The sequence below is a fragment of the Cryptotermes secundus genome, unplaced genomic scaffold, assembly GCF_002891405.2.
Source record: "Cryptotermes secundus unplaced genomic scaffold, Csec_1.0 scaffold816, whole genome shotgun sequence".
NCBI classification, from domain to species: Eukaryota; Metazoa; Arthropoda; class Insecta; order Blattodea; family Kalotermitidae; genus Cryptotermes; species Cryptotermes secundus.
Window position 1 is genome coordinate 1188174 of NW_019724601.1, and position 15744 is coordinate 1203917.

At 34.8% G+C, this 15744-nt stretch overlaps 1 protein-coding gene across 11 annotated transcripts in view; it reads right to left on the reverse strand.

The window, feature by feature from the left end:
- Window positions 1-15744, reverse strand: part of LOC111862456 (longitudinals lacking protein) — a 595591-nt gene that overhangs the window by 142433 nt on the left and 437414 nt on the right. The window contains exons 5-6 of one of the 11 annotated variants that reach the window (XM_023847899.2): window positions 9437-9518; window positions 6931-7214 (exon numbers count right to left, since the gene is read on the reverse strand). The exons of 9 other annotated variants lie outside the window; for them this stretch is intronic. In XM_023847899.2, the coding sequence (XP_023703667.1) occupies window positions 6992-7214; window positions 9437-9518 (305 nt within the window). In that variant the 3' untranslated portion in view covers window positions 6931-6991. Of the gene's footprint in view, window positions 1-1369; window positions 3654-6930; window positions 7215-9436; window positions 9519-15744 lie in introns of those variants that run through there. One more of the 11 variants, XM_023847904.2, reaches the window with a different exon arrangement.

Genomic DNA, 15744 nt, shown 5'->3' on the forward strand with positions numbered 1-15744 from the left:
AAACCTATATTCTTGAAATCTGATGCAGCATTTTCCCTATAGCAGATGTAACAGTAATACTATCTATTTCCTGCTTGTGGAATTAGACAGTGGTATTTCTTCTACTCCAGCTGTAATTGCTATAACATCTGACTTGGTGAGAATAAGGCTGACACTAAGGATGAAAAGTCTTCTACGAAAAATAATATTCCCATCTATCATACACATGCAAAAAAGTAAAACTTGTAGAATACAAGAGATACTGTATGATTGTCAGTATGTTGAAATTTGGAAAAGGGACATAAAGTTTATATCAGACCTTTATGTAAATTACATTATACTTTCATTGCATGTAAAATTTAAACTCTAGTCTAAAAATATTATAAGACTGTAAGATTTAAAGTATAGGTATCCAATGATTCATGAAAGTAAAAATTGCTTAGTGGGGGATGGAGTCCAAGTGGGTCCATTTGGCGCGGCGGTCACTGATTGGCCTATTGTTGGCTGCCCTGGGTGATTATGATGATGGAGAATTTGATGGAATGAAGAATGGCAGGTAACTGTTCATAAGATGAAAATTTGTAAATCAAAAATAAAATTCCCATTACTTTATACGTAAAAGTCACCAAACTTACAAATATAAGTATAGGCCATGCCATAGCTCAAGCAGTTAGTCATTTGCTTCCCACCACAGCAGCCTGGTTCAATCCAGGGTCTGGTCAGGTGGGATTTGTGGTGGACAAAGTGGCACTGGGGTAGGTTTTCTCCGAGTACTTCGGTTTCCCCTGCTAATTTTCATTCCACCAAATTCTCCATCATCATTATCACCCGGGGCAGGTACAAGAGGCCAATCAGTGGCCGCCGTGCCGAGTGGACCCAGCTGGACTCCACCCCACACTAAGCGAATTACAAATATAAATTGTCTGTTGCAGCAAAAATGAATTTTGTCAAGTGAAAAATGGATACAAATTAACATACTTTGTTAGAACAAAAATTCATAAATAAAGTGTTCATAAATTGAGGGTCTAATAATGGTCTGTTGAAACATGTTACCGCTTTAACTTGCATAATTAATAAAACTTAAACAGTGAATTATCATAAAAATCTCAACATTTAAATTGCATCAGACATTTTAAAGAAAATGTTTACATTTTTCAGATATTATGTAAAATGCAGACCCACACTGGATAGATTATTATTATGATTACTCTGTAATCACAAATTGGAAGGGATCTGGAAGGAAGAACACACAGTTAGTGAAGATACTCTTCTGGCATTTTCTTGGAATAACTGAGATAAATATGAACACTGTTACTATAATAGCTAGTTCACAGATATAATTTGAGCCATGTACATTCTGAATTAAAGAGGGATGCATTACTGCTGCACCAAGTAACTCAATATCTTCATCAACATCATCATCATCATCATCACCACCACCACCATCACTGCTTATATACAAGAGTAACTTAACTAATCTGGTTGAGGTTCTTTATTTTTTATCATAAAGGTTACAATTTTTCAAACAGAATTAGCTAAAGCTGCAACTTAAATGATTGATAACTGAAGTATGGTGAGTAAAATTAATTAAAAATCAGAGTCTGAGTGAGTCTCGGAATTATATAAGCAAAATAACATACCATGCTGATATCACAAACAATAGACTGATAATCACTATACAGTCCACAATGGGGCCAATGTTGACTTTCATTTAGCCCTCAACTAGACAATTGTATGTGAACTTTGAGGTTCTCATAGCAATGAATATGTACACTACTGCCCTCTGAGGTATGAAGCTGTGTAGTCTTGTAGAAAGTTATCAACATTTTTTTTAAGAACCTGCTGCATCTATTTTCAGTGCAGAAACAGTAACTCTGCAGGAAAATGAATGTAGAGACAAAGGGAGATGAGAAAATGAGGTGCAGTGACTCCTAAAAAAGATGGTTTGGTGGACATCTGAGGGAAAATGAGGTGTTAACAGATATTCTGAGGAGGAAGTGGAAGGGTGAGGATCAGATGGTACATGGTTCTGTGAAAAGTAACAGGGCACCAACTAGAGTTCCCAGAAGATCAGTCCACAAGGACTGTGATCACCTACTTTCCCTCCTTCCTTTTATCTTCCTTCCAGTTAGTGATATACAGGGGCACTTGCATTTGGCATGGTAATAACTTTGCAGAACTCTGTCTCAACCTACTAGGAACCCTATCTGTTGCTGCAATACTCCTCCTGAAACCATGTTCTATCCAATCAACACCATCTTTCTCTCTCTCTCTCTCTCAAAATATTTTTACTCATATTAGTTCCCCTCAAATACTTGGTTCTGAACTTTTTCAATCCATCATCTGCCATTGGCTTGTTCATAGCCCCATTTCTGTCTTCCCCATATTTACAATCTCAGTAAATTTACAATTTACAGTCCTGTACAGCTTATTTTCTGCCCTGAAGATGGAGGCAGCAGGTTCTTCCAGAACGCTCACAACTTTCTACCAGACTATGTATAAGAGTAAGCAGCCTAGAATACAGTAATCTTCACAGATGAATGTTCTTTAAATTAAATGTCTTAGTCAAGTCATAAGGATTCAGTAGTTCAAATTTAAAAAAAAATGGAAGTGTTGACAGCTCAAAAACAAATCTTAGTTCCCACATTCATACACAGTATTATTTTGTTTCAATACTTTCATACTTGTACTAATTTCTTTCCTTAAGATTTCCAGATATGACAACAGCATACAGCAGTACAACTACAGAGGAAGTGCACTATCTTTTGGGATGTGCTGCCATATAGACTAAAAGAAGTTCACTGATGTTATAGAGGCATTCATTTCTGCCATCTTCAGGGTCAAAGAGTAAACCAAGAAAGCAACCAGCAAGATGTAGACAGCAAGCAGAGAAAGAGTGCATATTGCCTATGTTGCTTGCCTGGCTTTCTCTTTGACCCTGAAAATGGGGGCAGAACCTTCCTCCAGAACATCAATGAATGACAACTGGACTACATGCTCTCACATACCACAAAACAGTATCCTTCATAGTTACTGCTGTGAGAACGTCAAATCAAACAGTACGCTTGTAACCAGTACTAGCATTGGGTTTCTTTTGCATTAATTAATTTAAATTCAAGTGTCTGCAACTTGACAGACAGTGCATCATTACATATTGGTCTTTAAATTGGGGGGCTTCATCTGTAGCCTAGTACATTGCTGGTTGCAGAATAAGTTATTATTATGTAACTTCGTGCTTTACTCAGAACAGTTCAAATCAATTACTGGTACTCGCTGTGTCTCTTGTGAGTTATCATGTAGAGCCAAGTGTTTCCTTACGTAGGGACTTCCAGTTTATATATATAACAAAACGCTCCATAAATTATTTTGTAATAATTAGGAATTCAGTTTGTCAGGATGATGTTTTCGAATATGCACTGCTAGATTTCCCCGCTGTTTAGCCCGATAAGAACACCAGAAACACTGGTGTGAAGGCTCCTTTCCACCACATTCCACCAACTGATGTCTGCTCAATGTACTCTTCCAACGGTACTGCTTGCCACATTCTTGACAACTGTAAAGTTTCATGGAAATCTGTCTTCTTTTATATTGCTTCACTGCTGACATCATACTCATGGGAATAATCCGATTCCAAGGCTGCCATTTTTGTATCAATGAAGGCCATGTCACAGTTACTGCAAAAGGAAAGAAATATGTCAGAATAAAAAGAAATTCATGTACTTGATGCAGTTCTTTATAAGAAGTAGTTGGAAATGAATAAGTATTCATTAAATATGTTAATGTTGTAACAGAAAAGCAGAATATTTATTTATCATATCAGAAACAAACGTTGAAGTATTAACATTTTCATGGTAATTGAATGAGATTACCATTTCTTCACTGTTTACAGTCAGCTGGAAGTGGACAGTCAAGTGGCTGGAAAGCCTGATTTATGCTCAGAATGTGCCAGGTTCAGTTTTTGGTTAAGATGTCAACTATCCTGGCAGGTCTCTCATGGATTTCCTCAGGTCACCCATGCAAATGCTAGGACAGTACTCTAAAGTAGGACACAGCTGATGCCTCCTATTTGGCATTAACCATGCAGACAAGGTACTGCCATTAAGTAAACTACGAAATAAAAGTACCATCTTTTGGGATGTATTTCCATGCAGTCCAGCAGATGTTCAGTTCTACCTAACAACACTTCATAGCTGGAAAGAAAGCCAAGAAAGTAACCAGCAACACATTGACTGCAAGATGCCTACATCCTGCTGGTTACTTGCTTGGCTTATTCTTTGACCCTGAAGATGAAGCAGTACCTTTCTCTGAAATGTTGGTGAACTTCTAATGGACTACATAACATAACATCCTAGAAGTTAGTTGTCACTGTGATAACCTTAAATCTAAAATAAAAAATAAGGCACTGTGCTATGACAGACTTATTTATCAATGTTTATGGACAGTGAAGTCTTCACTCTTGATGTGAAGTGACTGACAGATAACCAAGTCTTCTGTACCCTGAATCTGTTGGCATGCTGGCTCCTGCTGGTCTAAATCCATATCTGTCACAAAATATGAATTCTGCAAATATCCATGGCCATTCATTACTAAGCATTCTTTGCATGACACACACATTGAGTGAGTAAGAGGGAATTGCTGGATCTGAGGTTCTCACAGTAGTGATTACGATGATGATATGATGCTGTACAGCCTGGCAGAAATTCACCCATGGTTTGGAGGAATGAACTGCCTCCATCTTCAGGGTCAAAGAGTAAGCCAAGCAAGCAATCAGCAATATGTGTCACTGGTTGCTTGATTGGCTTGTACTTTGATCATAAAGATGTAGGCAGTATGTTCTGCAATACATCTGTAAACTTCTGACTACATGGCATCATATACCAGAAGATAGTACTCTTCAGTGGAGACTGGGTCTGTCTGCTCATCCACCTATGTTTCCAATTATGAAACCACTGAATGGAGTTTTCATCCATCACAAATCTCACTTTAAGTCACCCAGGGTCAAACATGAGGCTCTGTGATCAGAGGCTAGCATATAACCACCTGATCTAGGGAACAGTTTACAGAAGTAACACATAATTTACTGCATACGTAAGAAATTCCATGCTACCATGGATATATCTGAATACAACTAATGAGATGCCTCTGACTAGGCAGCAGTTTACCATATCGTCATTCTTTAAGTTGGGTGCTTTGTCTGTGTTCCAGCATTGGCTGGTTATCTGGTACAGAAGGAATAGTACATTCCAATAAAAACAGATTCTTTAAATATAAACCAAAGGGATTAACCAAACGTAGAAGTTTAATTTTACATCCTGATTTTCTCAGGCAATTCAGTGATGCAATGAAGGGATCAAAAGCCTTCTGACTTCAGTAACCCACTGATATATTCTGGTGGCTGCAAACCATGTTCCCTTTGAAACATGAAAGAACACAGAAAATCAGAGGACATACAAAGCCGATGATAATGATCCGATATGTCAGTTTTGAGCATGAAAGTTATCTAAAGCCTGAGCAGTGGTCACTAGCCCAAGTATTCAAGGGAAAGCATGATTCATCTAAATAATATTTAAAAATCCATTTCCCACCTCAGAGGAAGTTACTGTGTCTTCATTACAAATATAAATCTGCTAATGCTCTACAGGGAAATAATTGCTGTTTATTTTGAAAATCATACAAAACACTTAAGTACACTCTGTAGGCAAAATACAGGGTTTCTAGTGTTAAATCTAGTGGTACATAGAGTAGAAACTCTTCTTTTAAGGATTTGAAACATGTTAAATATTTTACTTAGTTAACAATATATATATTAGTCCCATACAGCAGTTTGGTGATAAATTCTACATGCTTGTTTTGAAATATTTTACTTAATTGTGTACTGTAACTGTGTTGTAACTTAGAAGTATGCACTTGGAGTAAGTTGCAGAAAAATAACTAATGTTGGTTCCAAATTGGCAATATATTGATATGTGCTAAGAGCTGAAAAAAGAATGAATACTCATATCAATACAATCAAAGACTTTCAATGCCTACAATGTCAGGAAATTCCTCTACTACAGTTGACACTAACTGTGGCAATACAGTAGCAAATATTTTGTAAGAAAATGCATTGAACATTCTTTCAAAACATATAAAAAATACTATAGTAAACTACATTAAACTGAACTCTCATAGGTGTTATGGGGGAAGGTATGGTGATTACCAGAACATACAAGTATATGTGCTATTTTGTTCTACTCTGCACATGTATAGACAGTAAACGGTAAAGGTCAAGCTAAGAAAGAGATAATCTCAATCATTGGAGGTCCAGTGATTGAGATTATCTCTTTCTAAGAGGCCCAACTGAGTAGGTGTCTTCCTTTCTCACCTGAAGACAGAAACAGATCTAGTTTCCGAAATGTCATGTCCTCTATTACCTAGAATTCCGGACGATGGAAAAAGTCTAAAAACACAGTAATTCTGTGTGTCATCCACCATCGTCAGAACCCTTTAGAAACTACTACCAAATCAAGTTTAGCAGTTTATCAAAGGGGGGCTTATTATGGAATTAGAGTTTTTTAATCATCTTCCACCTAATATAAAAAGCCTACGCAATGAAGTGAGATTATTTAAAAAGGCCCTAAAAAGATTTCTTCTATCCAATTCACTTTATTCCTTATATGAATATTTTGATTGTAATTTTAACTAAAATAATTACTATACCTCATTTTACACATAATAATCACATGTTCTAATTATAATTGTATGTATTTTTGACTTTGTGTATTATGTATTGAAATATTTTATGATTTTTTAACGACTTCCATATCCATTGTTGTGTAACCGAGTTAGGATCTACAAAGTGTGAATAAATGATGATGATGATGAATGTGGGGAAAGAAGAAGAAGACATGGAGGAGGAGATGCCAGGCGCTGGTGGTGGTGGTGGTGGTGGTAGTAATGGTGCCCAGGTTCACTGTAAAGAGATGTCAGAAGGAGTGAGTGAGTATTCTGGATTAATAATACAAACAGATTACTACAGTAATAATTCTGGGTGTAAGTTCCGTATGTGTTTCATCAAGCTGCTGTTGCGTGTTGTCTTGGTGTGACAGAATGGGCACTGAAACTGGGGTTCCTTGCCGCATTCAAGTTTCATGTGTCGCTGAAGCGAGTTCCTCAAGGTGTAGCGTCGACCACAGCTTTCACACGCATAACCAGGCCAGTCCACTCCTTCACAGCTAATATTACAGACCTGTTGACTGAAATAAAATGTTATGTGAGAATACATACACAAAATTCCAACACTGACTTCTGTTTGTATATGATAAATGATAAATGATAATTTATTTAACATCCATTACTGTTACACAGGCACAATTGGACAAGTCAGTTAAAAACAGCCAAACACTACATGTCATAAACTCTTAAAATCTACAAAACAATATACAAAAATGAATAATACACTCCCTTTCTGATCAGTAACCCCTTACTCTAGCTTACCAACCATGGATAACAACTCCCAGCAATTCAGTATAAAGCAATAAATACATTTAAACACCAAAAACACAAGTCAGCCATGTAATACAAAGCATCATAGTTGTAGTGAAGATAACAGTCCAAAGACCATATCTGTACTGCTGTATCATATCAAGACCAACTTGAGCTACTAAATGACCATTTATCATTGTTACTAAAAAAACTCTTGTAGAGAATAAAAATAGTTTTGTAATAAATAACTTTTTAAATTTATTTTTAAAAACATCAAAATTCTCTATTCTTTTAATTCAGAGGGAAAGTTGTTATGTATTTTTTATTCCCATATTAATTACACTTTTTTGGCAATGGGCAGTGTTGCATAATTGGACATACATATCCTGTTTCCCTTTTGTGTCATACTTAAGATTATCAGAATATTGAACTATACAGAAGTTATTCTTTTTTATTAAGCACAAGATCTCAAATATATATAATGAAGTACTGGTTAAAATCTTAAAATTACCAAAGAGAGTTCTACAAGAGACCCTGTTTTTGACTCCTTTAATAAGTCTTAGACCTTTTTTCCATATTTTAAATACTGCATTACTGTCATTTACCCACTCCCCCCAAATATAATATCATATTTTAGTACAGATTCAGATTTTGTAAAATAAACATTTCTTAATACAGGTATACTTACTGATTTATGTAAGGATTTTGTAAGGATTTAATCAAGTAAAGAGCTCTGTTTAATTTTTGACAAATGTTTTATATGTGTGTGACCCAGCTCAAGTTTTCAGTGGTATAAATACCTACAAACTTTAATTTTGATGAATAAGTTATTTCTTTGTTATTTAAATACAGAACAAGTCTATGAATTAGACTGGATTTTCTTCCCTGAAATAGTATTGTTTGGTTTCTTCCATATTTATTATAAGATTATTAGTCAAGAACCAATTTTCTAATTGTTTCCTGACTTTTACAATTTTCCCTTTTAATGATGTGAGAACTTTCTCAATTAATAATAAATTTGTGTCATCATATGTGTAAAGAAGAAATTAGAAATTGTATTTAGATTCAGCATTGCAAAGCACACAAGTGATACAATTAAAATGGTATCCCCATTTAATAATTTTCTATTTAATGTTTTCCCTTATTTAATCTTCAATTTCAATGACCCGAAGTCAATATCTCAACGTAAAACTCGCTGCATTTAATAGGGAATGGGGGATTTAATTATAATCCTCCCAGTGCCACTCATAAAGTGATGGCCTAAGCAAGACTTATGTTTATAAAACCAAATAGTACTTAGAGCAGGCACCTTTGTGCCAGAGAAAGAAGTCAAAATTGTCAAAAGTCAAACTTTCTGTAATTATGAATTACCTGCAAATAGCCTCTCTAAGTTGGAGAAAACTGCACAATGAGGAGCTTCATAACTTGTACTCTTCTCCAAGTATAATTAGAATGATCAAATCAAGGAAGATGAGGTGGCCAGGGCATGTAGCACGCATGGGGGAGATGAGGAATGCGTATAGGATATTGGTGGGAAAGCCAGAAGGAAAGAGACCACTGGGAAGACCAAGGCATAGGTGGGTGGACAATATTAAAATGGATCTTAGAGAGATAGGATGGGATGGTATGGATTGGATTGATCTGGCTCAGGATAGGGTCCAGTGGAGGGCTCTTGTGAACACGGTAATGAAATTTTGGGTTCTATAAAGTGCTGGGAAATTCTTGTGTAGCTGCAGAATTGGCAGCTCCTCCAGAAGGGCTCAGCTCCATGAGTAAGTAAGTAAGATAGCCTCTCTAAGTAATGGTCACATTGGATCATGGCTGGAAAAATCTGTATTATTGGTCCAACATATTTACTGGCAGTTAAACAGTTAATACACTTAATCCTGAGTCCTAATAGTCAAAGCAGTGACTATGAGGACTATTATCTATGTGAGATGGGAAGCATTTCGATTTCAGTTTAAAGTAACAACATCTCCTCAGAAACACAAACCTTTTTTCTTGTAGCAGAAATCTATTTTCAACATATTGGATCAACATATTCTCTTCCCATGAACCAAATTTTGATGAAATACCTGGAAAATAAGAGAACAAATAAATGTGTTTTACTGCATTCAATGACTTCTAGATCACATAAAGGCACAATATGTGTACAATGGTTTGCATAAACACAAGTACCTTAGTGATAACACTGTGATATCTGGTAAGTGGTGAATCTAGGAATTTAGGAAATCAACTTTCAGCTAAATGGAAGAAAATTAAAAATAAATAATGTTACTTCTTATTATACTGGTTACAATAGACTGATCATATAAGATTCTGGCATATGTGTACTCCAAATTCACATCAAATCTCATGAACACAAAAGTGGTTCAACAAAGTCCTGTCTAAGGGCAATTGACCTTTCAAGCACAGTATTTAAAAATTCAGCTCACATAAAACCTACTGCAACTCCATAAAAAAGACAACTGGTTTATACTGCATAGAAAAACAAACTCTCTTTATTTTCAGAACCAGCTGCTTGTTAATAAATATGTCTGTCTACTTTTATGCCTTTCTTTGGAGTATTTACTATTATTAATAATTGTTGACATAAAGACTGCTTGTTTATAAATCTGTTTATATGTTTAAAATATTTATTCTTATGTCCATTTTGGAGTATTTATTATTCTTAAATTAAGTTAAAAATGTATTTTAAAACATACTGCTATATTATAGTGGTAAATCTCTGTGTGAATGTTATGTTATTTTTGATGTGAAGTTGTTAATATTTGACATGTCCAATTCTAATTCTCTACAGCTATGGATGAAATAAATAAATAAATAAATAAAAATAATAACCTATTAGTTGTTTTAGGTAACTATAGGACCCAGGAGTGAATTTAAACATGTACCTGTAACTAGTAAAGAGATGAAAGATATTATCAAATCACTTAAAAACAAAAACTCCTTTGGTTATGATGAAATATCTTCTAAAGTACTAAAGTCTAGCATGCCTTATATACTATCTCCACTTGTCTATATATGTAATAGGTCTCTTTCTACAGGCATATTTCCATTATGATTGAAATATTCACGAGTGCACCCGATTTCCAAAAAGGGTGAAAGGATAGAAATTTCAAATTACATGCCAATTTCTTTACTTACTTCCTTTTCAAAAATATTTGAAAAAGTTATATACACAATAGATTGCACACTTATATATCTAACAACAACATCTTGGATACTGATCAGTATGGATTTAGGAAGTAATGTTCTACAGAATCTGCTACCTTTAACTTGATTTGTCACATCTTGCAAGCGTTGGATAGTAAAAGATTGGTTGGTGGAATCTTTTGTTATCTGACCAAAGTGTTTGATAGTGTGGATCATGAGATGTTGGGAAAGTTAAAGTTATATGGTGTGCAAGGAACATTTCTAAAACTGATTGACTCTTATTTGAACGACAGATATCAAAGAGTTGTAATTAAGGAGAAATCATTTTGTAATTGGTTCTCAAATTGGGAACGAATGAAACTAGGAGTTCCTCAAGGATCAATTCTTGGCCCATTGTTTTTTCTTCTCTATATAAATGAATTGCCGGCTGTAATAAGTAATATGTTGAAACCTACCTTGTTTGCAGATGACATTAATTTGATATTTGTTTCTCCTGATCTTATGCAACTTAAAAGTAATCTTGTGGCTGTTTTTGGGAAGACAGTAGATTGGTTTCAGGCTAACTCATTGACACTGAATCTAAAAAAAAACTCATTGTATGTACTTTAAAGCAAAAATGAGTCAATCTGACCAATCCACTTTAAAGTTCATGGACAAGCAAATAAATAGCACACATTGCACTGATTTCTTGGGAGTGACACTTGATTCAACATTATCCTGGCAAGGGAATATAACCAGAGTAATTACTAAGTTTAATTCTGCTTGTTTTGCTATTAGAACCCTCAAATTGTTTTTAACGATAGAGAATTTAAGGATGGTATATTTTACATATGTTCACTCTGTCATTACGTATGGTCTTCCCTTTTGGGGAAATGCTGTTGATAGCAAAAACGTTTTTATAATGCAGAAGAGAATTATGAGAGTTATTTTTAATGTGAGGCCCAAAATATCTTGTCGGGGACTATTTAGACGTTTAAATATTTTACTTTTTTATTCTCAATACATGTACTCCTTGCTGTTGCTGGTAGCAAAAAATGCATCTAAATTTGTAATTAGCAGCGAGATATATATGATAAATACAAGACAAAGCATTAACTTGTATTTGCCTTTGGTTAACTTGTCCAAATGCAAAAAAGGTCCCTACTTTATGGGTATAAAGATTTTCAATCATTTTCCATGGGATATAAGGAAATTGCTATATGTTAATAAGTTTAAAGTGGTTACTAATAAATTTTTTAGAGGAAGCTTTTTACTCAATAAATGAATACTTCAAGTGGTCTGATAAATGAAATCAAATTTTATTTATGTTGCTGTTTGGGTCACATTTTTATATTGACTTGCACACTTATTTTATATTTATATATTATTTTGCAATTGTATGTGTACAATGTATCATATTAATGTATTACTGTATTACTGAATATGGTGTAATATCTTTGTATTACTGTATTACCAACTGACAAGGCTGCTTGTTGTATGGCCACTATTGTATCTTATTTTATTGTATGTGGACATCTTCTATATCCTAGGTGATGATCACTGTTATGGATTACTTGAAGAAAAATAAAATGAATGAATGAATGAATGAAATGTTAACCCACTGCAAACACATTATGACACTTCTTATTTATTGTTTTAGGTTAATCTATTGTAATCATAATGAATGACCCATACCATCTGCTGTTTTTGGTTAACTCTTTATAACCGTACTGCATGACACATCATTTGTTGCATTATTTAAGGCATTGTAATCATACTGTAAAACACATCATTTACTGTTGTACTGACTTCTGTTCAATTATGGGTCATAAACGGTTAAAAAGTCATACTTTAGCACAAAAATATAATATTTATGAATTCAAAATTTCATGAATCTTATATTGCTGAAGTAACAGAGGTGTTTCAACTGCAGTGGTATCATACAGTTGCACAATATGAGAAAACTATTATGAAAAGTGGGCAGGTAAGGATCTGGAAGAATGTAGTAGGTAGTCACATAGTTCCTTCAAGGTACTATTTTGGCATTTTCTTGTAGAGACTGAGAAGACTGTTTCCTTTTAGCTCCTTCCTACTTTATTACTTATAATCATTCTGACATTTGACAAAACATAACTTACACAATTGGCAAAACACAGAAAATATCATAAAATGAACAACATAAATAAATAATACATACCTCTGATTATCAAACACACTATAAAATTGTAGGTCAATATTCTTCAAGCACTGAAATTAGCAGAGTGTCCAAAACATACCTGCCAACAACTATTCAACAGACATATAAGAAAGGTAGCACATTACAGATATAAAAAAAAGAGTATAATTTATATATGAACATATACTGCATATACCAAATAAATTACAATGATTCTGATAACACACAATATTCCAGTTTTTATATCAAAAATACTGTCCTCATGAAAGTACCTGTCATTCACTGTTCCATTAATTATACTCTCCCTTAATTTCTCATGATGTTGGACTAGTTTTTATACCAGCACAGCTTCTTCCTAAATGTAACCTGTCCTAAGCCACAACATAACAAATTGTGCCTGACATAATGTACCCTCAGAGGTCAGGATGTAGACAGTTCTCAACAAAAATGTAATAAATGTCATTATTTTTATATTTACTTTAGAGCAAAACGGAATACACCATCACTTCTGCAATATATTGGCTAGATTTCATAACTGCTTATAAAATTTCTAACTTTTTTAGTAGAAAACATAAAATTCTGTAAAAATATGATGTTACAGGTAGATTTATTTCTACTTCAACACAGGGATTGCAATATTATTCCTATGCTGCTTCATATTTGAAGGATTTGGAATATGTGCAAGTTAGTATTCTCTTTTTGTTTGTGTTGTTTTGCCAGTAATTTTGAAATAAAGGAGACTGAAAATAATATTGTTATCTCTTAATTTTAACTTTTATTGCTCAGAAATAAAGTACTTTAAATCTCCCAGTAATATGGAGCTGATAGCAAGATTTTCACTCAAGGGCAAATGTGTCAGATTGAAAATATGCAACATTTGGCCAGTCACACTGCATAAGTGTGCCATTACAGTAATACAATGAATAATTGATGAAGGTTAAAGAAAATATGACTTTCTTCTGAAAGAACTTCAGAAAATCAGCCTGTTTTGATGACTTATAAAAATAATGATAATCTCAAAGGGGTAACTGCTTATTATATTCAGCTACCAAACTCACATGTTTACACATAATATGCTGCTTCAAGTTGCCTTTTAGTTTTGATTTCTGTGGGCAGTATGGACACTGAAACTGAGGCTCTTTTCCACATTCCATTCTCACATGCCGCAGAAGAGTTTTCTTCCACTTGTAAGCTCTCCCACATCTTTTGCAAGGATACAATTTGGATTTTGTTCCAGGAGTTTGAGACCTTAATCCTGGTTGGTGGGCAACACCCCGTGACTCTTGTGCAGTATCAAAGCAAGAGTATGGAACATCTGAACCAGTTACAGATGCAAAAGAAGTACTCATTCTGAAGAACTGTTGCTGAACATTTTCTCTTACTGTATAGTGTCCAGGATTGCTGGCAATGTCTGCCATAAGACAACGTGCTCGTCCTGTTTTACGAACCTCTGAAACAGCAATAAACAGTTACATCAGTATGTGTTCTGCAGCCAAGGTTTAACCCTTAACTGGTACATCGACTTGTGTCACACAACTAGCCATGCAGGATACACCTCTAACCCACCTTGTAAAGATTATGTCAAAAGCACGAAACATCTTCTTTTTATAAAGAATAATTATTATTTCCATTTTCTGGCTCAACAATACTGTTACGTTTCCTTTCACTGTTAAGAATTACAATATAATATTTACATGCAACAGAATCTTTCCAAAATTCTTTCATGTCACAGTACAAATGTACATAAGTTAAAACCCCAAAATAACATACTTTCAAACTCTTAACAAAATGAAACATAAAGCTATAGGGAAGTTTAACAGCCATGTTAATAATACATATGTTTACTCACCACCTTCATAATTCTCTTCAGAAAATTACATCATTACAAGCAGTTGCATAACTAGGCTCGCTTAAGAAACGTTTATTAATCCACTGTGCACTAATAATGAGCCAGACTTGTCGGCAATGTGAAAGACCAAAGAGCTATCCAACAACTTTGATTCAGCCTTTCTCAGGAAGCTTTACTCTTTTGGGCATCCCATTTATATGGTATTCTATGGCCATGAAGTGTCACTTAAAGAAAGTCTCAAGGAATTCAAATGGTCTGTGATTTATAAAGCTTCTCTTATACACTAATTAATGTCCTAGAACAGCTTAGTCATTAAAGGACTGGATATGGGCAGGAAGACCAGATTTCAATTCTCACAGGAGTACAAAATATTCAAAACAGCTCTGAGTCAGTTCAGCCTCCTATCCAATGGATAATTGTGGCCCTGTCCCTGAGAATTAACTCTTTGACTGGCGCGGGCGTGTTTTAACGCCCGGACGATGCCAGCCGTTCCCTGGTGTTGGCGTGTTTTAACGCTTTGACAATCTCTTCCCTACTTTGCTCTCTTGGCACTCATCAACCAAAGACATATATATGATAGTTTTTGTGCATGTTTGTAAAGAACCCTTGTAAACTTTGTGGGGGTCTATATTACTGTCAGAACCCTCTGAGAAGGAAAAGGTCAGAAAATATTTCACATTCATTCAGTTTCACCATGGCTTCTTGCAGCAAGTGTCTTCGTGTTCCTACAGACCAGCTGGAAAATGTTGTGAACGAGATTTTTTCTGATGATGATAGTGGCGATGAAATAATGATTCCTGAATTGGATGAAGTTGATAGTGACAATAATACAGTGATAGACAATGATCCACAAGACAGTAATCATGAACATTTACCTACCACGAGTGCGGTGCCTGACACGCCCATCTCATGAACGTACGGAGACATTGTACCCCCAATATTTCCATTTGCTAATAGTTTCGGGATCAAAATTGATATAACACATAAAATGCATCCCTTTTCATGGATTAGAATTTTTTCTGGATGACGACTTGGTAAATCACATCACAACTGAAACCAATCGCTATGCTCACCAGCACTTCAACACACATGAGTTAGCTCCTCACTCTCAAAAACACAATTACAATTATGTCACATCAGA